Raw genomic sequence first — 27,314 nt, forward strand, 5'->3', positions numbered from 1 at the left:
GAATTTAACTCACTGAGTTACTGTATATTCATATGACTGTACTAACATTCTGTTGGGGCACTGACCCCCTTTCAATTATTTTTCGCTCACCACTTGGGGGCACCACTGATTTTTTTCTGAACGACCCTCCTTTAAAGAAGGGTCATCCGTTCAGCACTAACCCCATTCACTCAGTCATTAGAGTCATTGAATTCTTGCCATTTATCTCAGTGACCTCTCGCTTGCTGACTCTCACCTCTTGGGGCTTTGCCTACACTGTCGTTATGCCACATACCGTTTGACCCGTGCATAAAAGAAGAACAGTGATTTAGCACATTTGCTACAGTGACGACTGTGTACTCTGATCCAGAGCTGACATTGATCCCCTTCTGTTCCATTCACCAATACAGGCTGGTCAACGCCTCTTCCAAAATAACCTCCCCCTCAGGGAGAGACTGGGATGCAGTAATCCTTATTCCAAGCCACAGCACCATTGAACCGCTAAGTAAATGCATTATCCAAATCCACTATGCTGCCATTTTACTCAAAACATGTCCTGTGATATTAGAGACCCAAAGTGCCAATGAACACCTCGCTCTGTGTGTGAAGGCATGGCATACCGAGAGGCTGCCAAGGGAAGCCTGTGCTCTACTGTAGGCGACTCGCATGACAGGAAGAGGGTACTTACATCATGCATGGCGTCCAGCAGCTTGGTGAGCTGGAAGAAGCGCTGCCAGGTTTGGCCAGAATTGTTGGTTGCTTTTCCCACTGAACGCCGGAGCTCCTTGATGTAATTAACCCTCATCTCCTCGAACGCTGCCTGGTTCTTCAGACCCTCTTTGGGAACTGGGAAAGAGACAAATTCTTCTGTTATCAACTGGATTTAATGAGTGAACAACAATACACGTTTAAATGTTACTGACCCAAAAAGTAATGTTCACCTGATATGAGACTGGTATGGTTACTGGGCAGATTTATTAGAAATGACTCAAAACTTGTTAATTATAAGCAAAGTGTCTCTTTATGTGCTATATTAAAAGGACTATACAGGTGTGCATGTTTTGCATACCTCTTTTTTTTCTTTTTAGATTAGATTAGATTTTAGATTGACTGATCAATATTTATAGATGCCTGATGATTTTGTAATGGAGTTTATCACAAGATCGTTATCACTTTAATATCTCTGGTCATACCAAGCCATTTTGGACAATGTTGTAAATTAATGAGCAGGAATATTCTTGGCAATATTGGATTTTTATATTAATTTGTCAAGTATGTAATTCACTGGATTAGCCAAAAGACGTGTGTGACATGTGTCCATAAATACTTTATATCCTAATATACTTATCTACTACTATCATTATCAGAATTTGAAATTAAATATACTGTGAGAAAGGATCTTATCTATATTGCCTGCTCCTAGTTGGCCGTTCTTTTTAGATTATGTATGAATATTGTTGTTTGTTAATGCAGTTAAAAGAAGGAACAATCTCTGACTTGGTGTTGAATTCCGTAAAATTCATCTGATCCAAATAGCATTTAATTTAGTAGCTGCTGTTGTCAGAATATCAAACTCGGACTACAAATACAAAGCTGTAGGTGAACTCAAAAGGGCAATAATTTTATTTCAGTAGCTCTTTTTAAAGTAATATTTTTCCTTGGTCTCAGGTTCCTCTTGAAAAGTAGATCATGATTTTAATTAGACAAACTGATTTTGAAAAACCTGATTTTCAAATATATTTAATAAAAGAGTCACTGTTCTGCAGCCAACAAGTAATTTTCAGATGTCAGTTTCTCTGAATGTGAAATAAAGAAAAAAAGTAATTGAAACATTGTCATTGTTTTGTAAAAAATGCAGTGAAATGTCAATAACAAATAATGACTTTGACAAAAAACAAAAACATGTTACTGAACGCTCACTGTGATGGTTATCTATCTGAAGCAAGTTCCAAGTCTCTGAGTTGATTTTTCTACCATACTGAGTGAAAACCAGCAGCCACCTAGAATGTACTTATGTATTTATGGTACACTCCAGAAAATGGTTGTCAAATGCACATTACACACCATTTGCAGTTAATGGGCTAAGCCATGCACAACCACTGGTATGTTCCTTTAATGTAGAAATGTGTAACTGTGTAAAAGGGTAATTAGAGGTGCTCAGTAAATTATGTTCACACTCCCACACAGAAGCCTTTTTTAAACTTTTTTCCTGTGTTGACAACCTAAGCCTGTTTAGCAACTCATTACAACCACTTTCACCATTGCAAGAGGTAATGAGTTTTTATGTGTAGCCACTGATTCACGAAAGATGACTGACACACTGGAAGGCATTGGTTAAATGTTATCTCGGCAACAGTGACAACAAAAAGGAAACAACTGTGCTCATTTCTATTAAAGAGCTTAGCTATTGTGTCAACCAAACCCCATCCATCAAGCAGTTTGTTCAATGATCAGAGCTGTTAAATAACGGCGACGTCCATTCACATTATAATGACTTGGATGGTAGCATCAATGCACTTAAAATAAAAAGGAAGTGTAATGGGAGAGATTCGGACAGATGTGAGGAATGAGATACAGTAACTGCACCATGAGGATGCATCGAAATGTCTACAGATATCTTTCTCACTCACTGTGCAGGAGAACAAAGTCACAGAAATGGAAGTCTGCCAAAGCTCTTAAATGACATTCAGCTGATGGCTACCAGATTAAGAAACACCTCGCCTCTCAAAGACTGCACCTCAAATCAGTCTGAGGGAACGCCTTGAGTTGTCCTTCAGCCAAGACTAAGATTTGATGATATACCTACCATGACCCAATTTGAGTTTGAGCAGGACTGCTTTATAGCAACGGGATTATGAAGTGCTGTACTTTTATTTGTCAGGTATTTATTTTGCTAGATTAACCAAAAACATATTCATTTCTGGTATATTACTATGTATGACATGATATAAGTTTTTATCCACTTCCAACTGCAGTGTTAATAATTATCCAGGTAAAAAATGGATAGGGGTTCAATAATAACTAAAAGTTATTACTATTATTGTGTAGAATAGGGTTAGCAACAACATATGATTATTTTCATTAAGGATAGATTAAAGATATTCAGTTTACAGTTGCAGTTTACACTTGCATGATATAAAGACAACAACAAATATTCACATTTGAGAAGCTGGAACAAGGTAATGTTTGTTAGGTTGATTTTCTGTTGATTTACTGATTGACTATTTATTGCATCTCTAATGTTGAACATCCAAGACTGAGCTCTACACGTATGTGTAAAGAACATGATATCCCATTCATTTAAAAAAATTAAAATAAATCTGTCATTCATGTTTCATCAGTGAAGTCAAACAAGTTCCCAATCACATGAACTAATGGTCCTCACCAAGGGCACAGTAACGAGACGTCTCTGCATTTACAGCTTAGCTAAACATGCCAAGAAGAGTTATTAATGTCTCTAAATTTTTATAGTGTTTTTGAAACCTTACAAAAATATCTTTCACAGCCAAATGTGAAATTTTGAACTATAATGACTCAAATGGCCTCCCATTTTTCAGTACTTTTGAGTAGTCAGAATGCTTCTTAAACCTTAACCACTTGTAGCAACTCTTAACAAAAACCAGCAACTGACAGGACCCCTTTCTGGGTCCTTTTTGAGAACCAACAGCCACAAGCAAAAGTCTACTTCTTGTCATTTAGGATTGCATCTTTTTGAGAACAGATCACTGAAGGTCAATAACTCTGGGAATGTATGCCGCCTTCCTCTCATCCTTCTTTCTTTTCTCCTTTCTCTCCCTGTCTATGTAATTCTCTTCATCGTACTTTGATGCACAATCACCTTCAAGCACGACATACATGAGCCTGGAGGAGAACAGATATGAAAACAGATTGGACCCTTGTGCAGAGGCTGGGATTTGTGTGCTTTATTCTGTGGCTGACATGATGAGAATGTGCTAAAACCCAGGGCTGCGTTTGGACCTTTTGTTTTTCTCCCACTGACCCACATACACCCTGATTAGAAACTGACCTGGTATTTAGGGGCGTTACCATGACCGGCCCCAAAATAGGGCATTTATATCACCATAATTGGTGTCAAACGGATTTTCACTGCAGGTACAGAGCCTTTTCAACTAGGCCATATTTCTTATTGGGAGAGCAGCTGCATTGTTAAGTGTACCAAAGCTCTTTTTCTAAAGCATGTAAAAAGAAATAAAGAGGCTAACATAACTCATGCAGCTAGGAGATGCCATTAGCACGTGTGTAGTTCAAGGACATGCAGCTTCCTGCTCTGGGTTGCGGGTACATACCTAACTGACAGTGTGACTCTCAGTTTAGATTTAATACCTGATACTATTCATTAGGGAATTCTACAACTAGCCCTGATCATGACTACAGTAACAACTTCGTGAAGCTTTAGGGTGTTGGTTGACGTTAATTTAAACATGACCCAAAAACACTAAACACTGATTGGAATGAAAATGATCACAGGGAAATGTGTCACACAAATTGCACCCATCGCCCCGGTAAACATACTGTACACTTGCCCCACCTGGAATGAGGCTGAGCAACCAATTCGGAGAAGAAAAAAAAGAGAGAATACAGTTGGTGACAGAACAAACAAATGAGATAATCTAGCAATGCTATCTACGTCTGTGTGGAGGTGGAGAGTGTAACTGGTTTGGGCAGGCCGCTGCTCCTGTGCAAAATCCAAACAGGGTCATGAGACACCGCAGGCTCAATGAAACCTTAGCCAAGGTCAGAGAGGAATAACAACCCTTCTCTCTTTTCTCTTTATCCCTCCTTCCCTCTCTCCCTTTCACTCGTTTGCCCTCTCTCTCTGTAACACACACAAATTTTTTTAAAACCAGCCCGAAGGCACACACACACTCAGTGACTCCGTAGTACTTGCTCAGCTGACAAGTTCTGACAACTCCTCTGTAAACATTTCTGCCGCTACTCCTTCCACGAGGCCCTAGCATTACCTCTGAATAACTGTAACTAAAAGAGATTCCTGCAGTGCCTCTGAAAATCCAGAGATGGACTGCTTTTAAAAAAAAAACTATATTCAAAAGAGCTTTTGCTAAAATATTTGCAGAACATCCGCTCAATACAGTTGCTCCATCGTGTGCGCTTTGGATTGACTAGGTACAGGAATCTCTCTGCTGCACAGCAGAGACGAAAGCACCGGATGATTATTTTCTTCCCCTTCCCTCACATCTTACCGCAATATTTTGACTATATCCAATAACCGGAGCAGATTGAAGCACCTTAAATTCCCTGTTTCAACTCCAGCTATACTTTTATCCGCACCCTCTCCTTCAAAATTCCAGCCCCGGTTTGAAGGAAGTGAAGAAAAATAGCGGGTCTTGGAGCAATGCCTGGTGCTTGACTGGCCTTTATTAAGTACAGCAGGACTCTCTGGAAAACCTCCAGAGGACCAGCGAGGAGAGGAGAGGGAGGCCACAGCAACAGAAGGACCGGCTCTGCCAACCCCTCCACCCCCTTTGTCTTCTCTTTCTTTCTCCCTATAGCTATGCACCTGTCTCTTTCTCACCAACACAAGCTCTCACTGTCAACATTTGTATGATTTTACTCTTTAAATCTCCCTTTTCCCTCTTGGTTTCTCACCCTCTCTGTATTCTCTCTCTTCCTCATCTCTCCCAACATCTAATAGCTGAAGTCCAGCCGGAGCCCCCCTGCTTCCAGATGACTCAACAACACTGAGTTTATATCAGGGATAACCGCACCACCTCTTCCATATGTCACTGTACTAGGAAGTCAAACCAACCTCACACCATTGGTATTGTGTGTTTAACAGTCTACTGACATTATGCTTTTTTTCCTTTTCTATATGCAGTATCTACTACTGTAAGTACAGCATAAAAAGCAAAGATCAGATCAAGTTTGAGTTTACAAACTGCATTCCAGCAAAGTCAGACTGCAGTTTTGCAGTTTTGAAACATTTTCATATTTTGGCTTAGAAACTATAAGACTGCTTTCGAAGTCTGATCAATTTTTTTTAAATAATTTTAAATAATAAAAGAAGGCTAAGATAGCAAACCAGTGGACCTTTTTACAAAAACGTATAGGGCTTGAACCTTGATAGTAAAAGTATTTTGATAATCCTCAAACAGGAGCTAAATTGCAGTTTTCTGTCAAAATTGTTGAATTCATTTGATTGATCATCAATCATACATGATTAATTCAAAGCCACTGAAACATCAGCTACATTGGCTGAGCAGTTTTGACCTTTTAATTAATGCTAATGACACACAACTATAGGCTCTTCTATGGTTGCACTCGTTATAATTTACTTTGGATAATGGTGTCAGTTCATTGGCCAAAATGTAAATGTAAAACTTGTGATGCTAGGATGAAATAAAGTTTACCAAGGTTGTGTTTTACCCATCCGAGTCCAGCATTCACGCACTACTTTCAGAGGCCTCGGTAACTGAAAAATAAATACTCTGCCAATGAATATTTCTACTGATTGGCACTGATGCTGAGGTTCAAAGAGTTTGAAGTCTGGCCAGCATGCAGACTCTTCAAATAGCTCGCCATAACTCTCCCTCACTCCCCTTTATCCTCACTCTCTCTGTAACTATCGAACATCTATTGACACAAAAAAAAACACACATATGAGGTCCCCACGAGGACGTCTGCATAAATAAAAGACTACAGCAGGTCTCAACGTGTCCCACTGGTCAGTGGGTGTGGACGGTGAAGTTATGACACAGCTGCCATCATGGAATCTTTAACTGTTACTATTGAACTGACAGCAGCAGCTCACTGGTTGTTGAGGTGGTGAAAAAACTACTTTCAGCTTCCAACTGAGCAACTTGGTCCAACCCATCCTCTCTGTGAGGCTGCAGTGCCTGTAGGCGCAGTTTGGCACTGAGTGGCAACACGGTGAGACCTTCTTTAGCAAGTGATAGACATATTTTATTTATCCACAGGCAATTAAATATAAAAAAGGAGTAGCCTTCAGAAAGAGTACTCAGAGTCACTAAGAGAACGAAAAAGACCTTACTCACCTCTAAATTTGCATATATATAATTGCACGTTGATACACAAACAGGTGCATGCAACATCAACTCTATTTCCACACTTGTTATTCTTGTTAACAGATTACCATGAATGATAATCTAACAGACCTTAAAAAGGCATGATTTTCGGTGCCAGGAAGGCGGGTTTGAGCTTTGCCAACAGTGTCTCAAAGGTGTGTGGTGGATTTAACAGAACACAAGACACCTTATCAATACATTTCCTGTGTGAGAAGCAGTCTTTTGGTTGAGGAATGTGGAGTGTTATGGCCCAAGCCATGTACAGCAGATAACACAATACAATTGTGAGGAACAAGTGTTAATTTGGGAACACGCAAGGCATCACACCATTGCCTGTATGAGGTGTAAGAGCAGACAAACACACCTCTCCTCTTCACAGTAAACCAAAGCTTAACAGCGGACTTAAAACATCAGCACTGTTGATTATGATGAGTTCTGCTTCCAACTGTGAAGCTGAGTCAGGGTGCAGCATAAGCAACACAGTCACAATGCACAAGTTTGAGTCCCATTAAAATGGTAGAAACTGGGTCCATGAATACTTGATGGATGGCTTAATGCCAGAGCATCACAGCAGACTATATCTTTATTTGCAATGAGTTCTCATGATGGGTTAGGTACTTTCAACTAGAAAAAGCTCCCTGTCATAGAGCAAGATTTGTTCAGAGATAATTATAAGAATGTGTCAGAGAAATTATGCTAACGGACTGGCCATCATGATCTCATTTGATCAACCAACATTGAATCATCCCATTTGAATTTGAATGCAGCATCTGAAGAAAGGACAGTCACCTCTCAACATTGGGAAGAAACAGATGTCTGCATGGTCAGCTTTGACTGTGACACAGGGAGTGTTATCTCACACAAAGGTGGTCTAAACTGCATCGACCTCTATTAGCAGTGTCCGTTCTATATGCCTTCTAGCCACGAAATTCAAGTAATTTTACAATTACAGCATTAATGTTATTGATTGAAATTTAGCCAGTTTGAGTTATGCCTGAAATATCAATTAATTCTTACTTGCGACTGATCTGCACAATTCTTTTTTTTGATAAATGATTTTCAGAGGGGAGGTTTGGGACAACATGCAGGTAGTGCAAAAGAAAAAAGCAGCGTGTGCAGGTGGATGTATAAAGAATCAAGGAGAGCTCTTGCAGGCCTGGAGCTCACTGCCTACCTGTGCTGAGAAGCAGAAGGACCTTCATGGAGAGGAACTCGTCGTAGGTTAGCTGCAGTCGTACAAACTCCTGGCTCACCTGCCTCATGCCCAGACAAAGGTCATACATGGCTGACTGCTGCATGCGGTCCCTGAAGAAAGAAAAGAGAGTGAGAACTTTTTAGATTATGCTAGTTAGTCACTCATTTACTCATTTGTTTAGCTACTCATTCTGATGTTGTGTCACAGTTTGACTTACTCATTCACTCCCTACAGTAACTCCATTCCTACCACACTAGTTCAGCTCAGTGAAACAATATTTCCACAGTGCAGAGGAGGATCCTGCTAGTCTGGGCTAAGAGCAGAATACCAACTCCCCCCAGATTGCAGAGCGCTGCGTACAGTACCACAGCACATATGCACCACTTTTGTCTTTCGGAGTCTGCCACAGATTTAGAAAAGGCTATGGCAGACTATGGAAGACCCCCCTATCCAACCCCAGTCACCATAGAAACATGTCATTTCCAATATATGCTGACAGAAATGACGCACACCCAAACATATACATATACACATAAATCGACGTCAAGTAAAACACATCAAGTGTGCACGCTAGGCTTGTCGTGCATAAAACTGTCTCACTCCCATTCTCTTTCACACACATTTTATCAGCAAAATAATCTCGGTTACATCACAGGGTTCACAAAAACAGGAAAGAAACATTAGAAGGGATACAGCATGAGCCAATCAGAAATGTGCTCTGCAGATGCCACAGATTCAGGGAAATCTCTGGCTTTAGATGCCACCTCTCTTTGCTATAAATCACCGTCACATTGAGACTCCAGTAATTAAATGCAAGTGGTGTGGCTTCACTTGAAAGAGGTTGGAATTTTACCCCCAATACAGTTAATCTGTATCATCACATAGGCAGTGAGGGTGGAAACTTCTCTCTGATAACAACTAGACTAAACATTTTGTAAAGGGGACCAGGAGCAGACGATTGGAAAACGAGAGCATAATGTTCCCATTAAAGCATAAGACAGCATAACACTTATAATATTTACTGTACAGCTGTGTCTGTCGGCCTAAATAACTGATAAACTGTGACAACGTCGCAGACCTGTTTCCCTGCTGAGCAGCACTGTGTATGTGAGCAGTTTCACAAAGTGCAGCACAACATCATTTGATACAACTTTGGGCTGAAGTTTCTAAAGTCTCCACACGTTTCCTCTCTCTCTCTCTCTCTCTCTCTCTCTCTCTCTCCCTCTCTCTCTCTCTCTCTCTCTCTCTCTCTCTCTCTCTCTATCTCTCTCTCTCCACTCTCACACTCTCTTCCTGAAATCAATTTTGCTGAATCACTGCCCAAAATGAGCTGCTGGTTTTGGGGAGGAAAGAAAAAATTGGCAGTAATGTCTCTCCTTCCCTCCTTCTTTCTCTGTCTTTCTCATCTCTTTATATCTCTCTGTCTTGCTCTCACTCTGTTCCTTTTTCTGTCTCTTCTCCCAGTCTCTTTTTCCGTTTCTATGGTAAAAGATTCAGGAAGGAGCACAGAACTGGGGAGAAAGGAAAAGTTCAGATTCACCTTTGGCTGGAAGAAGCCAACAAAATCTGTTTGTTCAGAAAAGTATGTTCAAACAAACTGAAGTTACAATTAGTCATTCCCTTTAACTGTCAAATATTGGGTCAAAATGTACATTCTTTTTAATAGTGAGAGTGATCAGAGATGCTCCTTTAGACTTCAGGACTCTGAATGGGCGGGCCAGTGTGTGTGTTTGATTGACAGCCGAGTTGGCAGAGGAAGGGTGACAAGTAAATGAAAGTAAATCATCTTGCACCGGTAACTGCAGTTTACAAGGACAGACAGTGTTTTGTTGGCAGTGATATTGACGAATTAGGACTGGAACATAAAGCATGTAAACTGACTGACATTGACATTTGAAGGTTAAATGTATGCTATTCAATATGCTACAGTTGACTAGCTAATTAGCTACCTAGCCTGCAAACTGACCTTAAAAGTGCACTATTCACTGGTGGTTATTGTCAGCCAGAGCAGTTGCATACTGCTGTCTGTGACTGTAAAGTTTAAAATATCAATTAAAATGAAAGGATCTGATTGGCTATACTGTATGAAAAAAAAATGGACAGAAAACCAACAGTTCTGACTGGCACAGACAGGGGGTGCTTTCTTGAAACCAAAAAATATAAAATCTTATGTATATATATATGTATATATATGTTTCTCTATGACTGTCATTGTTTTTGGAGGGTTGCTTAAATATATGTTGCATTTGATTTCTACCTTTACAAATAGTAGATGCATTTTCCCTGTCCAGTGTGTACATGATAAATCATGAGTGAATGCCAAGAACTTTTAGGGAAATAGCTTTGTTTTATTGTTGCTAGCATTTACCACACATCAGCGACTAAATGACAGATTATGCAGGCTTACTCTGTCTTTAATATAAAATGTACATCTGTCTTTGCAGTATTTACTCTCAATCAGTGACAGATTCCACTCTGCATGGAAGCTGAGTGAGTGGACAGTCTATTCAATAAATGACTTAATGCCCTGGGTCAATAAGCACTAAGTAGCTATGGAAACAAGTGTACACTGTCCAACCCCTCAAAGACTGAGTGCAAAATTATGAACCAATTTTGTCCTAATTTTTGACAGAATTGTCAATGAACTAAACAACAAGCAAGGGACACACCTCAACCTGATAACAGGCCAAAAACGTCAGAGTGGGGCTGGCAGTGACATCCAGGCTGCCCTGACAGAGCGGCAAGCATGTGACCAAAATCCAGGCCACCACTATCTCCAGCCGGTCTACATCTCATCTGCTCTGTCAAGCTGAATACCAAGCCCATCTGTCAATGGGACAGGCCTGCTGTAAATGCACTGCATGCAGAAACAGCAGCATATTGTACAGTAACATTTTTTTTTCTCCATTTGTCTACAAAGAATACATACTCTTATTATTATAGATATTCCAATACTGAACTTTCCAAACGACACAAACCACCAAGTCTCTATTACAAAATAAAATTTTCCCCAAAAGCTGTTGTCATTTGACAGAAGGAAGCAAACAATTCTTAATAAACTGTAAGCCACTTGGCACTAAATTGATTAAAGGATCAGAGGATCTCTGGTGTGTCAAACCTGTGTGGCTTTACCAACTGTACTAAGCTCAAAGTGATAACAACACAGGCTCACAGGGTCTGAAATTGTGTTGCACAATGGCATCTGCGCATTTGTTTGTTTATTTATGTATTTATTTGGGACAGACTGACCCACTGACATTGACTTACACAAGCTATTAGTCGGAGCTTTTAAACCTGCCCCTGATTGAACCTGCTCCTCTACATAAGGTTGCCTACAGAGGATGCCATTCTCATTTCGGATTCATTCTATAATATTCAATTCATCAGCGGACATGCACCGCAGCTCCAAAGAGAAAATAGCCCACATAGACTTCCTCTCCACTTGCTCTCCTGTTCAAACATATTAACACAGATCAAGTGAGCCATTTACTGCCCTTGCCAGGCTTTGATCGCCTGGGCTTGACGCAATTAAGGAACCATCAAAAAGTACAAAAGTATTTCCTGGTGAGCTACCAGAAATCAGGTGAGAGATTACGACCTTTTACACCATGATGTCCAGAAAGCAACGTCACTACCACAAAAGCTTTTTCAGCCCCTTTGAAAAGTCTTCTTTATGTTAATGACAGACTCAAATAGTACAGCAGGAACACACACTCCTTACACTCCAAATTCCACAAGCAAAATCTATGCTTATGCATAAATTTGTATCTGATGAGCTGCTGAAAATAGCATAAGCTACTAAACACTAAGAGTCAAAACCTGATTACTGTATCTACTAATTATATACTCTGAAAAACAAATGATTTTTTCTCATATCTTTGTGTTGAGGATACCACAGAACATACCAGACAACACAGAATGTAATTTATGTGTGCCTGCTGAAATTCTGGTGCTTTGACTTCCTCTCTTTGTTGCATTTTGAAGTTGTATATGACAAAAAACATTCAATATCTGGGACGCTGCCCTAAATATCAGGAGCCATGCACTTTAAAAACATCAGCAAGATGTGTGTGGTATACTGCAGATATGGAAGTGTAAATCCTACTCGTTAAAGATGAGGTCAGGGGCAAAGTAGAGCATCTGTCCATTGGTGTGTTTGTAGGAGCGCCAGCTGAGGCAAAAGGAGGACAGACACATCCATGAGTACTGGATCAGGGTGATTTGGTCCTCAATGGGCAGGCCCCGGAAACCTAACACACACACAAGAACACAGACATGGCAGTCATAGACGAAGCTGATGAAAAAAAAACACTATGTTTGAATGTGACTGACAATACTTTGATTGATTGAAAGCATTTGGACTTAATCACCAACCTAAGAGACCTTAATTTAGCTGAGTAGATTCACGTGTGTACCTCTGTGTTTTTTCATGTGCACTACGTACTGTGTATCTTTGCTACAGTGTACTTTTTCTGTGCCAATATTTGTTTAGACCTGATAACCACTGAGAAGTATTCACCCATTCTTGTTTTATACAAATCCCACAAGGCCTCCAGTTATTGGCGTGTTGTCTATGGAGCTCCAAAAATAGGGTCGAATAGGAAACTTGCCAAACTCTCAATCAAACTCTGGCAAGAAACTCCTCCTCATGCAAAACATAAGCCAACTGAGGACACGCAACTGACTTATCAAGGCTTAGGGACTATTTAAGTCAATATGCATTTCAATCTTACAAATACAATAACTAAAAACATCTAAATATGTAAAAAAGGTATGTCAGATGCCTGGCTTAACACTGTGTATTCATAAAATAAAGAGCACGGGACTGGCTGATCTAGTTTGACTTTTCTGTGAACATATTGTTGGTACTGACAATATTGTTCCATGTTGGCCTGTGTGTTAGCCCTGCCACATCCAAATGTAAGCTGAATGCAGGCAGTGGCATATCTGAAAGTCGAAGGTACTCATTTTGACCCTTCTGTCTGGCTCTCCTTCTATTTATACGTCCGGATATGGCAAGCAGACACCGTGGCGGTATCAAATATTTGCAATACAGCAAATTAAACAGCCTCAAAGAGCTACCTGTGAGGCATCTTTCAATATGTCTCCCACGACTGGCATTTTAGGGAAACTTGTTTATCCCTTTTCAAACATTTATTTTCTTCCTGTGCTGTGTATGTTTAGGTAAAAATTAATGAGATAGGCATTCGATTTTCTGTTCAACATAACATCTGACAGCGATAATGTAAATAAGCTCTGTTTGGAAATCTTAATCTTGATTCTATTAAATGGTAAAACAGGATTCCCTTCCTAATCTTGTTGAAGCTTCACATGATAATTTCCTGACCTAATATTTAAAATTAAAATTGTGCGCTCTGACAAAACTAGCAGTGTTGCATTCAAAAAATGTGCAGATCAAAAGTGAAGATGTAGGAATGCTATCATCATTAAAACCACACTCCATAATTACAGTATAAATACCCGTGATTTATTAGACTGATACTTTGTTTTTACCACTTACCATTTTATTTGACTCATCCATGAATAAAATTTACTAAATTCTAAAAAAATTGCTGCAGCCCTTTTTTATTAACTTTTAAAAGCGAGGGCAAAAAATATTTTGTCTAGTGGTTTATTGTTATTATTATTTCCACATGGCTCCAATTCTGGCTTAAAAAACTCTCTTAAACAGCATTTAGGCCTCAGCCCACCGCTCTATTGGTTACTAACCTGGAAGTACTTTGGCCCACTTCACCATGCGTACCATCTGCTTTCCGGCCAGGCGGTTGAGACTGGACAGCAGGTGGTCAGTGGTGTCAGGCTGCGTGTTGTCATAGCCAGAATACACCTCTTCAGGCTCAATCAGCTCTAACACACTGCAGATGGAGGGCGGCAGAAAAGGTGTGACCACCCCAGGCCCGTGGGGCACCAGGGCATTGGCAGCACTGGCGTTCAGCTCCTTCTCTGAGGACAGGTAACTGCCTCCAACACCACCTGTGGCAGTCTGGCCATCCTTAGAGCCCTGTAGATCCTCGCTGACTCCCTTCAGCTTCCCTAACTTCTTGGACTTTCGTGCTGTGGGTGACACAACAGCCCTCATTAACACATTGTTGATGGTGGCATTTCTTACATTCATAATCTGAGATTGTAATTGCAATGTGACAGATACTGTACAAGTATAATTAAAAAACCTAAATATAGATATTCATCTCTATGTGTCAAAAATCCATGTCTGCTGTATCTGTTAACAATGTCTACTGTTGTTGTTTTAAAGCCTTGTATTTTTACATTTTACTTATCTAATTTCCACAGTTCATTTTTTTCAAGGAAAACTTTTATCTCTGTATCTTAAGAGAAAGTTATAGCTTCTGGGAAATTGTAACAAGCAGCAACAGCAATCAAATATAGATGTGCTGCAACACTCGCACAGAACACATTCAACGAGTTGTAACTCATATTTAACACCCCTTGTGCAATAAGGCTGTTTTTGTAAGCTAAATGATCAGTCCAGTATAGATGCTAATACACCACTATATTAAAAACTCTGCCGCTGTACGGCTGCAACTGATTTCATTTCATTAACAAACTTGCTGCCAACATGTGCGCTCATGTCGTTTTGGAATGCTCCAAGAAAATATTTGTGTTGCTAATGTTGCTAGTCCTGACAGAAGTTTGTCTTTACTCACTGATGTCCATACACTCTACTTCAAGATGGAAGCTTGAGTTTTCATGTTTTGCTGTCTGTGTTTTGGGGCGTCTCTTAAAGTAAGAATTCCTGCAGCTAACTAAGATGCTAAGCAAAAGTTAGTAAGCTATGGAGCTAAAGTTATTGTTGGTGGGTGTTTTCTCAGTTGTGTTTCTGACTGTAAAACTAATAGTGGACTGGGAAAAACAAGATGGCAACAGCCCTAATGTCAAACTCGAGGCTTTAAAATGGTAGTCCACAAACCAATGGGTGACATCACGGTGCTACTTCTGCTACCCTGTTTATTATATAGTCTATGGTTCAACTTTGTTTCAGTGCTTGTTAACAGTTTCATACATTTCACAGCTCACTTGTTAGGGTGTCTGTTGGCTGCTAAGTCTCTGCTCCTAACAGGCTGCTGTTACTTGCATTGGTATTAGCTGGGATTCATCTAACTAGTGACTGAATGAGTTGTTTTTATTTAACATGATTCTAATCTGCTGATTTCCACGGTGGTGATAATGATGCTTTTGTACTTAACTATAGGCTGAATTGGTTTGATTCACTTTACCAAGGTCTGTAGTGGACAATACTAGTGTATATTGGCAGTTGGAATATAAACACGACTGCTGCCCTTTACACAGCTAATAGACCTTTTTCACAGAAGCCATTATGAAATAGTAAGACAAACACAGGCAGAACCAATGATACAAATTAAAGATATGTTCCATTCAGGTCAGTGAGCTGCTATTATGCATGTTGGCTCTGCTTCACTAAACTGAATGGAGCCTTCCTTAGTATCATTCGTAACACCTGTGTGTACCCTACTATTTCATATCAAAAAGGGTATATTCATGAAATTATGTTCCATTATATGCAAACCAGGGTTGGTTGTCACTCACTTTTCTCCACTGTAGTTGATATTCGGCTGACATTGCAGAAATATTTTCATTCTTTACCTTTGGAACCGACAGCTTTCTTTACTTGTCTTCACATCGAAACTGCATCTAAACAGCTGAGCCCCCATTCAATGGGTTCCACTGCTGCTATTCAAACATACAGCCACACTCATTGGCAACCTTAAGCTTTTATTCATGACTCATGGTCATCTGCTGCTTTTCAACACTACATAACATTTCACTGGAAAGACATTTGTTTACTCTAAGTCATGTTTTTGTGCTTGTAATATGCTTAAGTTAATAATTATCTCCTGCTAAACTGACGTGTCTATATATATGATTGACACATGGTGGATTGTTGGGTTTAAAAGGATCCATTTCAGTGTAGTATAAAACCCCCGGCTGTTGGAGGTGCAATGCTAGAGGGTACCACTTAGATTTTTGTGTACGGCTGATGTGAGGCTCTGTTATGTGGTTTTCACAGTTTTCTCTTCTGTGCTGAGCTTGGTGTATGTTTTAGGGGAGTGACAGGGTTATACATGAGTGATTGAGTGACACATTGTGGTCTATTTAAGCTGACTCTTCTGCTCTGCTCTGCTGCTGCAGCACATCTCCTTTAACCCCTCAGCTACATGTATATACTGCTCCAAACACCCCCTCAACATCGCTGCTGCTGCTCATATAGCATTTCATATGACCCACCTTCATCCTAGCACCCACCTGTAGGCTCTGAATACCCTGTGAGTGAGTTTATTAACTGTCTCTGTGCATGAACACTGTGTATGCTTGTGGAGAGCGATGTTAAAGCTAAAAGAAAAATGGTCAATAATACATCATTTCCTCATTAGTTTTTTTTTTTGACAGAAATATATACAAGCAAGTCAAATGGGCCATAAAAAATAAGTGTTCACACATTCACAGTGTAGAAAATGCATCATAAAGTGCTTTTCTGGAATTGATTTTCACAATCAGAGCCCATTTATTTATTTTGTATCGTACTATCTGAGGTTTGGATTGGTTCCAGGATAAAACATTTGTCATCTGTTAGCTGTAACATTCAAGATGTAAACAAGAAAATCCTCACCACTGGAATTTTAGTAGTCATTTTTGCCCTCATTGTGAGTATTTAATTTTAAGTGGTTACACTCACTTGTTGACAATAACTAAGCAAACTGACTGCTCTCCTAGAAATTCATTTAAATAAAAAACATACTGGTACTGGTCTTTCCATGTTTAGAGAATTTTTTTTAACATCAAAACATTAATTGAATGTGTTTATTTTGTGTCTACGTCTGTCCACATCATTCTTACATACTTAACTGTGTATGTGTTTGAATTATTTTCCTATTTAATGAAGCTCATCCATGTTATTGCGTCAAGTCTTCTGAGGGAAAATAAAACATTAGATCCTTATTCCTGCAGCCAATTAATAAACCATTCCTAAGTTCACCAAGGACTCCAGACACAGAGAGCTTGAGCTCGGTTGGGACCCGCTGCTATTACGGGCCTGTAAAGCCCATTTAGATCTTTTATGTGATCTTGGGCTGTGCAAATAAACTTGATTTGACATGACAGCTGACAGTACTCATGCATTTCCAAATGGCAGAGTTTTCATAAACCAGTAGCCTATATCTTTTACTTCAGACAAGTCACAGAATCTGTCCAAGGTACTGAAATAACCCCTAGGATTAAAATATTCAATATTCACAGCTTTTACACTGTCATCTCATTGCATATCTGAATAGACAAAACGGCTAAAAGTGTTTAATGACAGAAGTCTCATATACCAAAGGGTAATAACAGGTATTAAATTAGGTGATGATCATTAAGAAAAACAACTTTACAGTCATTTCAGTGAATGGTTCATTTCAAGCATTTCACGAAATCTTGCTTGGAAATTACAGTGCACAGTAGAGCTAGTCTGAAATATCCATGTTGCTTTTTTTTTATAACTCTGAGCACCTTTCCGTAGGCATTCATTAACTCCTCTCCCCACTGCTATTCTATATATCATTTGAATTTGCAGAGACTTCACTTTAGATTCATTTACTCCCAACTAATTATTTAAAAAGCATGAAGCAGACAGCTCGGGCGACACTCTGTATGAGCTGAATGTGTGTGTCTTCCCTCTGGCCACCTTTGTTTTCTGAAGTAATCTGACAGTACTTACAAAACTGTAAATTAAATGTATATAAACACTTACATTTATGTTTAAATTTAGCTTCCTTGGAAAGCATAACATTGAAAATTATTTGTAATATCAATAACTCTAATGGATTGAAAACCTATCAAGATTGTTTTTTTTAGCCTTGTTTGTTTTTACCCTTGCCATTGTGGCCCTGAATTGGAATAGATGAATATATCAACCACAACCCTCTCAACTACAATGTATTTGCTCATATCACAATACTGTAACTTGTCTGCAGGCTTTGTCAGCTTCCATCGTATAGAGTACTGTAGATCTACACCTTCTGTAGAAGCATTATGCATATTGTGCTCAGATATACTATATGCGCACAAATACACACAAACATCCTATGACTCAGCATCCTTGGGCCTCCTGTGACTGCAGCCAGACCTACTTTTCCGTATCTATAATTTCTTATAAGCAGAGCCAGGCTGACTCAAATGTCACATCTGAGACACGTGACAGGGCGAATCTGTAATGAGGGTGTGACTCCTCACCTCCTAGGTTCATCCCGGCCTGGAGACACTTCCGTACGCGACACGCCGGACAGTTTTTCCTTCGGATCTTGTCAATGATACAGTCATTTCTCCCGGCACACAGGTAGTTGTGCTGACCTACAGAAAGACAAGACACAGTGTCAGAACGATGGTGAATGGTACATGCAGCTTGACAAAGAACAGCAGTGATATTTTCAAATTGATGTACTGCAAAGATAATTAAAAAAAGGGCAGAAAAAGAGGTTGACTTATGGAATACTGAATAATATTTGTATACATTTGATTACATGAAGACAAGTTAACGACTGATTCTGCAGTAGAATCTCTATCGGTGACTGTTTGTAATGTAGGTCAACACAGAAACCAACAGTGAAATGTCTGGCAATATCAGAGATCTACATTTCATGATTATCACTGTGAAAATGATTGAAATTGGGATTATTCTGCTCTCAAAATCTACAACGCATGACTAATGGTGTATTTTACAGTATATGGCATGTGGGTATTAATATTCGCTGGAACCAGGACACTGGCTGCAGCTAGTCTATTCCTGACAGTGATGCTAACATGGCGAGAATCCCTCCTGCCTCCTGCCTAGCCCTTAGCTAAACCCAATGATCTCCCATTTCAGAGCGCTTCCTTCCGCTCCACTAGTTCTTCACTGTACAGCTCTCCTCCTCCACTCTTCTCCTTCTCTACGCCTGCATCTCCATCCCTCTTTTTTCCCTTTTTCCACACGTCCGCCAGCCTCTGAGCGCCATACGCCCACACACAGGCAGGCTCATGCTCGTGCACACGTACAGTCATTCATTCTCTCACTCTCATACACACACTCACACACGCTTATGCACGCACACGCACGCACGCATGCACACAACCAAAGCTGCTCCACTTGGCAATTTGATAAAAAAAACGAAACTGCAAATATCTGCTTTCACAAACAAATACACACACATGGAAATCACGACACAGCCCAGATGGAGTGGTATAGTGTGGTGTAGTGACCCCAGTGACCCCAGTACATGGCTTAGCTCTTTTAGGGTTGATATTAAAACTGTGTGTACGTGTCAGATTGAGTATATAGTTGTATGCATGTACATTTTGTTTTATTCGCATTTCAGTGCATAATTTCTTGCATGTTCATCTTGTATTGTTTATTTATTTAAAAGTATCTAAGATTTCTGGCATAAACTTGTGTTTTAGCATGAAAGCACAAGTGCGTTTTGCGTGGAGTTTGCTCAAACATGTACATTCTGTGCATTGCCTTTGTTGCATCTACAGTACAGTATTTGTATTTGTGTGTAGGACTGAGCAGAAGTTGTTTTCAGAGCTAGCAGGAGTAGTGCGCAGTGTGTCTGTCTGGCTGCTGCCAAAAGCCAAGGAACCGAGCTGCAGGAGGAGAGGCAGCAGCTGTAGCCCCACCACTATTTCTGGCTAAATCACATGACCGTTACATAAGCCCATTTTTCTTGCTCTAAAAAACAGTAAACTGCGACACAGGAAACACAACGCAGCCATCCCCTTCCCCACCCCCCTCGTGCACGCACACACACACACACACACACACACACACACGCACACACATGCATACACACAACACACTCGCTTGGATAGGCAAGACCAAATGGCAATTCTGAAAACTCTGGAGCCTTTCTGTCAACTGTTTTGCTCATTCCCGTGAATCTTGTTAATAATTGTTGGAGTGAAATACACTTCATGAGACAAGCGAAGTTGCAGTCCGATGGTGTGTATGCGCGTGTGTATCTGAAATGGAGAGAAGTTGTTTATTTATGCACGGTGTGTGCATGCACTCACATGCCCTTGCACAGCATGTTTACCTCTGAATATGTGCATTTGCTTATCAACCTGGCACATAGTGGGTTTACTGGTGAATGATACTTTTTCAGTCTTACCTCAGAAAATGTCTTGACATTTTCTTTTTTTTTTTTTAAATTAACTTAAATTTCTTTGGAAGTGGTTCATTTATCAACTAATTTCTCTTCATAATTCCATTTGTATCCTTCTCAAAAATCTATAACTGTTTCTACAGTAAAAACATTTGGCAATGCCAAATTCATAAAATATAAAAAAAAAAAAAATGTTAATATAAATATAAATAAATAAAAAAGGTTCCTCAGATACTGTATTAAATTTGACATCATTCTAAAATTTCCTGTCTGCTGTTGCATCTACAATGTACACTCTGTCAGCATTCTTCATTTAATGGAGTCCACTCACGTCTACTTTTAGCTAATGATCTCACAATCTGGCAACAACCCGCTGAGTAGTCTCTGTTGTCTGTCAGCTCTGGCATACATCAGCTACGAGGACATTCTTCTGAAAGGGAAATAGTCTTTCCTATGGGGACCCCACTTTAACAAGAGTAATCTGCCCTGCAGTCTTCCTGCCACCAGCACGGCCACAGTACATCTGCTTTCCAAACAAAAGACAGACGGACTTGAGGCCTTTGCTAAAATACAGCCTTTAACCTGACATTTTTAAATAGCCACTAGACGTGTGGTCAGAAACCTGATTGTGAAAATAGCCTCTCAGATACAGTAGCTGACCCACATCAATAATACTACTATGACTCTCTGAGTGCCATTTAGCAGCGCCTGCAGATTCCTGAGTTGCAAGCTGGTACTGCAGATGCAAGATGGCATATAACTAAAGGACGTGCTGAAATCTATGTCAGCCTCATAGATTAATGCCATTTAATTATCCACTCACAAAGCATTTGGTCTATTCTGTGATTGTCATTCATCAGTATTTATGCAACCTAAATTACATAGCCAAAAAAATACCAAACAACCAAAAAACAGGCCTCTCAGAGATGTAATTGTTGTTACCACTGGGCCAGTGGTATGCAAATCACTGCCTTGCAATAGCTCTGCTACTCCAGTTCTTTGGACAACACACAAACAGCTGTGTTGGATGGGGCTCTACACAATTAAGTTTCCCTGTCTGGATCATTATAAAAAGAGGGTGCAGAAGTTAAAATAGGATGTAAATAGAAGCTGTTATTTTGTTTACTAATGTCTCCACTTCTATGATAATGTGCTATATCACAGTTGTCCTGTGCATTTCCTCCTCACAAAGATTTTCCCCATCTGCTGCCTTTGTACATAATGCGTTTAGTCATTATTTAGGTCTCAATATGGTATTTGGAAGTGTCAAATGTACAAAAGCAGCCAGTTATGGCAGTGTTACTGATAAAAGCAGTTGGAATTCAATAACTATTTCACAGTACTCTCATCTACGATGCATTATTACTTTATTCCCAGCAGTAGCACTACACCAATTGTTTGTCAAGACATTCAGATATTAATTGGTAAAAACAAAAGTTATTTGTATGATCTTATAACTAGAGGTTGAAAACATTTGACTTGCTTTCAAATTAAATAAATCAAAGAGGACTTGCTGTTTTCAGACTATAGGGTTACAACAGAAATATGCCCACTCCTCTGCATCGCCTTTTTCACCAAAGCTGTTTTCAAAACATGATTTTCTGTCAATCCAAATATCGAATGCCTATCTAAAACTATAAAATCATATTTTGAAGGAAAATAACAGGGAGTGATTCCTTTTAACTTTGTAGTACTGTATCTTTAACAAACTAATCATCAGTGAATACACTGATAAAGCCCATCAGATTGGCACTGCTTATTTGGTTGGACACAAAAGGTGTAACCCACTGTCTGCACTGTATCCTTTTTGCATTGATGTCAAAGAACAAAGGTATCACCAGGGAGCAGGAAGAGATGGAGGTCAGATTATATCCACTGGAGAGCCATCAGGCCTTCAGGTCAGCCCAGGCCAGGGAAACTGAGGGCATGGAGGAAGTAGTGAGTGCATATGTGTGTGAGTTATATAATCACACGTGCACCAAACATACAGCATAGTTGTTACTGTCATCAGAGGCTTCATGGCTCGGGAGAATTATGTGAAGTAACTTAACAACATTAATAATTATTTGATTCATTTATCAAGCAACATTCCTAACGTTTGCTGGGTCCTGCTTCTCACATATGAGGAGTTGCATGTCTTGCTGACTTGTTGCTCTGTTTAATTGTAATTTGAATACATGTGTCTTGTGGACTGAGCTTTAGGAAAAGTGTAAGGGGCATTTGTTTTTCCTTTTTCTAATATTTTACAGGCTAAACAATTAATCACTTCATTTAAAAAATTAAATAATCATTAGTTGAAGCCATAATATGCTATGTGCTGTAAGGATTTAAAATGCAATCATGTATACTATAACAGTCAATGTATCTGGGTTGCATTAAAGAGACCCTTCCTCAGACTGCTTTCTCCAACCTAAATGCCTATTAGCAATGTGGGTCACACACACATACTTACATTAAGCTTTACAGATTAAATTTCTACCTAATGCTGTACACCTGAATTCCTTTTCTACTTACAAAGACTTCTGTGCCTGTGCTTGCATTTGTATGTACGTTGTATGCAGTTCCTGATCAAAGAAGATACGGTGTGAGACATGTGTTAGGGAGCATAACACTGCTAAATGGCTTCACTCCAGCCGTTGTTACATGATCCTCTCACACACAACCTGAAGCATTCACTCCGGCACTGGAGGGAGTCCTTTATTCTCTCGGCTGGAGCTGAAAAAGATGTGATTGGACAGCAGAGCTGCCAGTCAAAGCAGAAACAGTGCAAGACGTGTCCTCGGATGACCTCTCCCACAGAGGCGGTACCGAAGAATAGGATTTTAGATTGACACCAGCGCCATGGAAACCACGACCCAGTCACATTGCAGAACACAGTGAGGCCATAACAAGGTTGACTAATGTCTCTGTAAACCTCTCAGTTCAATAAGAGAACAGTAAAAACAGCTAGTGAGCTAAAAGCAGAGCCTAGTATTATTTCAAAGAGCAGACATGCCAAGCCACTGATGACATGTGAATAATAAGCTAGCGTTCATCTCTTCAAATGTGCTCCACATGGAGTCATTTATTGAGTGCAGCTGTCTTGTATCAACAAACTAGTCTTTAGTGAAGTGGATGCAGGAGAGAGGCACACATGAATACATTCAGCTATTTCCACATTTCATTAGTGATGATAACACGTATTTACGAACCTTTGTTTTGTGTCAGAAGGTATTTTTCCCACAGCGCAGGATAAATGTTTATAGTGAAGAATTCATTCATTTCAATAGAGTCCATAAACTGGCTGCTTTTGACAGTTGAGTCAACAGTAGCAGTACAGCTGCAAAACTTGTAAGCTTCATAAAAGTTATTACCCCTCTTCTGTTTGTTTACTATACAAGAACATCTAAAATGTGACTGTAAATAAAAGTGTGAGAGCTTCCACACTGTATACTAAGATAAACTGGGAAACTAGGAGAGCAGGTGGATGAAATAAGTGTGTTCGAATGTAAATACATAAAGAATGAATTGGGGGCATTTTGAAAAGCTTGCAGCCAGAGAGTACTCGGCACATAATTTAGAATTTCTATATGTTTCCTGGGACCGTGGTTACAAACTTTATCGTGTACAGTTGGCTGTGCCTTCTGGTAGATATGACAAAAATTAAGTGGAATGAATATTCGTCCTCTTGAGGGGGACTGTTAGTGCACAGATTTGGACAGTAAAATGCCCATGTGTCCAATAGATATTCTAAACAGATGGTCCAAATGTAAACCTAAACTGCTGCAAAGAGTAACTGTGCCAAGCTGGGATAATGTAAAATACAGCTACCTAACAATGGCTTGTCTGACTCGGATAAAGGGGAAACCAGACCCTCCACAGTCAGACAATTTCATCTGATTTGTTGATGACTCCAGAATGCTAACTAGCTCTGTAGTAAAGGGCTGTGAGCCAGTTAGTCGTCTAATGAGCTACAGCCGACCGAAAAAGTTGTGTCCCCCGAGGCAGGCGGTGCCAAAAGAAATTAAGCATGGGCTGGATTATTCCCCTTGCACAGATGCCCACTCTCTGCAGTCTTCTTTTATATCTCACATGCCGAGTCTAAGTTTTTCAGTTCGGAAGAAAAGAGGAGGAGAAGGAGGAGGAAATACTGGTAGAGGGGAGGAGTACAACGTCTCCTCACGTCCTAACTTACACCTCTCCGGCGCTCACTGCTGACACATCGCTTTCCATCCCTCTCCCTGTTTCTTACTCGCTCTCCCGGCTCCTCCTCTCTTTATCTCTCTGTCTGCGTCTGACTTTTTCTTTGTCCTTCCTCCCCCTCCCTCGCTGTATCTGTTTCACTGTCCTCTATCTCTCTTCACTTTGCAAAATCCTTCTCTCAGTATTTTCATCCTTTGCCTCCCTCCACCTTACCTCTCTCTTTCCACCTCAGCAGCAGCTGTGGAGCGGTCAAGTGAGGTAACAGCTCGCTGTGCACATCAGAAGGGCGTACACATCGCACGCAACCTTGATGACATCACACCACTGTATGGGTTGCCCTTATTACACTTTAATAGTTTGCAAAGTTGCAGTTGTTTGGCAGTATAGAATCAAGAGGAAATCACACACGGAGAGATACTCATAAAGACATTTGAAAGTAAAGAACACTGCATTAGATTTAAAGGGCATCACACAATCAATGAGTCAATTTCAGTATAATTTGAAATCATAGGAGAGACAAATAGGGTTTTAGTAGTGTAATGACAGAGCCTACAGAGGTCTGACCTCTTCAGAGTCTCACCTGACTATCACTGTGACACAAAGTCAGATCTTTAGCATCTGCCAACGGCTCTCCACTGGCCACGTTTGAAGCATGAACAATGGCATGTCTGATTTGATAACCCCAGACACATAATCTGGTTTCAGGTCACCGTAATGACGGTGTGTAAATATCATCAAATTAAGGCATGATTTGATTGGGACTGAGTGCAATTCCTCCAATGGTCAGGAAAACACCTAGAGGGCCTGATGGCTGACTGGCAGGCTTGTTTGCTCTTTTTTTCCCCACCTGCACTGGGTCTGTAAATGTGTGTTTAGCATTCAAACACTCATCTTAATGAATCAAGCCAACGCCTCAGGCAACAGGCACAAAATGAAAAGCACATTATGGCTGTTGTTGATTTTCCCCAAGCTAAATATAACCTAAAGGGGCTGGTGAAAGAGAATTACCTACTGAATGTTTTTTTCTGTGTGTGTGTGTGCCACTCAACCTGGTCACAGTCTATAAATATAACGTACCAAATGTTTTTGGCCATTTTAATGATCTTTTAGAAAAAACAAATATGTAGAAAACCAACAAAACAGCGTTTTGTTGCATAAACGTGTGTAGTTCATATAAAGAAAAATCAGCTATTGGTTCATAATTCCTGCAAAAATTATTAGGACTGTATGCTGCCTAAATGGAAAGAACAGGCTGCTTCGCTGCTTTCCAACATGTGCTTGTCTGATCAGCTTTTCAAACTCCGTTCTATCAGAAAAAAAGTGATTTTCTGACAAATTACTGAAAGCAGAATTATTGTATTTGCACACATTTTCTCATTAACTTTGCCCAGCTGGAAAAGCTGTAAGCTTGAGCCACACATTTAAACTGACTTGGCATAACGTACTACTCCCCACGAACTACTGTTAAATAATTGAGCAGAATGTCTGCCAATAATTTTGAATGCTACAGTTGTCAGTGAAGGTGGTATGGTTTGAAATTATTTGATATTGACTGAAAGAATTGTGAGAACCAATTTTTGGTGTAATGCAATATGAATGAAACTTGCTGAATAACAGCACAATACTGACACAGTAGCTTTCTTCTCTCACAAGTATTAGTTTTAGGATTAGAGTTTAAACAATGTATGTCACTCTTCTCTAAACAATAAAAATAAGCTGGGTTTTCTCTTTTTAAATATTCAGTGTAAGACAAGTACAGAGCTCAACACACTGCAACCAAAGTAAACACATGGGAAAATGAGAAAAGCATCTTTACCACTTTGCATTTATAAGAACACTGCAAATAAAACACGATTAAGAAACACATTCACCACATAATGTTTTGCAAATACAGAAAACACAGAAAGACTGAAGGTTCAACACAACTTTCTTAAAGACACAACAACTGATGAATACAAATGTCTAATCACTTTATTTTAGTTTTAACACTAAGATGAATATGATGAATATTACAAGAGCATGAATATGATATTACAGTAGATATTAGCTGAAGACCTAGCTGCAGTCAAATTACTAGCAGGTTTATCATTTCTAGTGCCACCAGAAACTACTACTGCTGTAACTTAATTCTGTTGTTGCGTACAACTTGCAGCATTTCTCTATTTGCTGATTTTGTGTTCTTGGTATTTGCAGTGTGTTTCTTTTTGCTGCCTATGTGTTGGGGCAAATGTTATTTCTCATTTTCTTGTTTTACTTCAGCATTCATGTCTTGTCATTTTTTTTCTTGTGTTTTCATAAGATGCAGTGTTTTGAGCTCTCTCAGCCACCCTAGAAAACCCATAACCCGTGATATCTTGTTTGAACATGAGTTAATGCCATACCTTCCACTGCTCTTTTGAAGAAGACTTTGCAGCTTCCACATGTCACAACACCGTAGTGGCATCCTGATGCTTCGTCTCCGCAAACCAGGCACACTTTGGCCGTTGAGGACGGTTGTCTCAGTGGCGAGCTGAAAGGACACACACACAGACACACACACACACACACACACACACACACAAGTTTTAGGACCAGACATAAATCAACAAAGATTTTTTTAAAGTCAACAACAAAGCCAGGGCAGACTGTCCCCTTCCTAACAGTACTCAAGCCTGATACACATTGTGAAACATTCTTGGGTTTTATGACCCACAGTACAGTGGCAGTGCAATGTGGCTA

General features: G+C 39.9%; 1 protein-coding gene across 1 annotated transcript in view; it reads right to left on the bottom strand.

Moving 5' to 3' along the window:
* nr3c2 (nuclear receptor subfamily 3, group C, member 2) overlaps positions 1-27,314 on the bottom strand; it is a 74,547-nt gene that overhangs the window by 3,919 nt on the left and 43,314 nt on the right. The window contains exons 3-8 of the mRNA XM_051386052.1: positions 26,978-27,105; positions 18,508-18,624; positions 13,969-14,313; positions 12,344-12,488; positions 8,218-8,348; positions 668-825 (exon numbers count right to left, since the gene is read on the bottom strand). Of these exons, the coding sequence (XP_051242012.1) occupies positions 668-825; positions 8,218-8,348; positions 12,344-12,488; positions 13,969-14,313; positions 18,508-18,624; positions 26,978-27,105 (1,024 nt within the window). The remainder of the gene's footprint in view (positions 1-667; positions 826-8,217; positions 8,349-12,343; positions 12,489-13,968; positions 14,314-18,507; positions 18,625-26,977; positions 27,106-27,314) is intronic.

The sequence above is a fragment of the Dicentrarchus labrax genome, unplaced genomic scaffold (assembly GCF_905237075.1).
Source record: "Dicentrarchus labrax unplaced genomic scaffold, dlabrax2021, whole genome shotgun sequence".
NCBI classification, from domain to species: Eukaryota; Metazoa; Chordata; class Actinopteri; family Moronidae; genus Dicentrarchus; species Dicentrarchus labrax.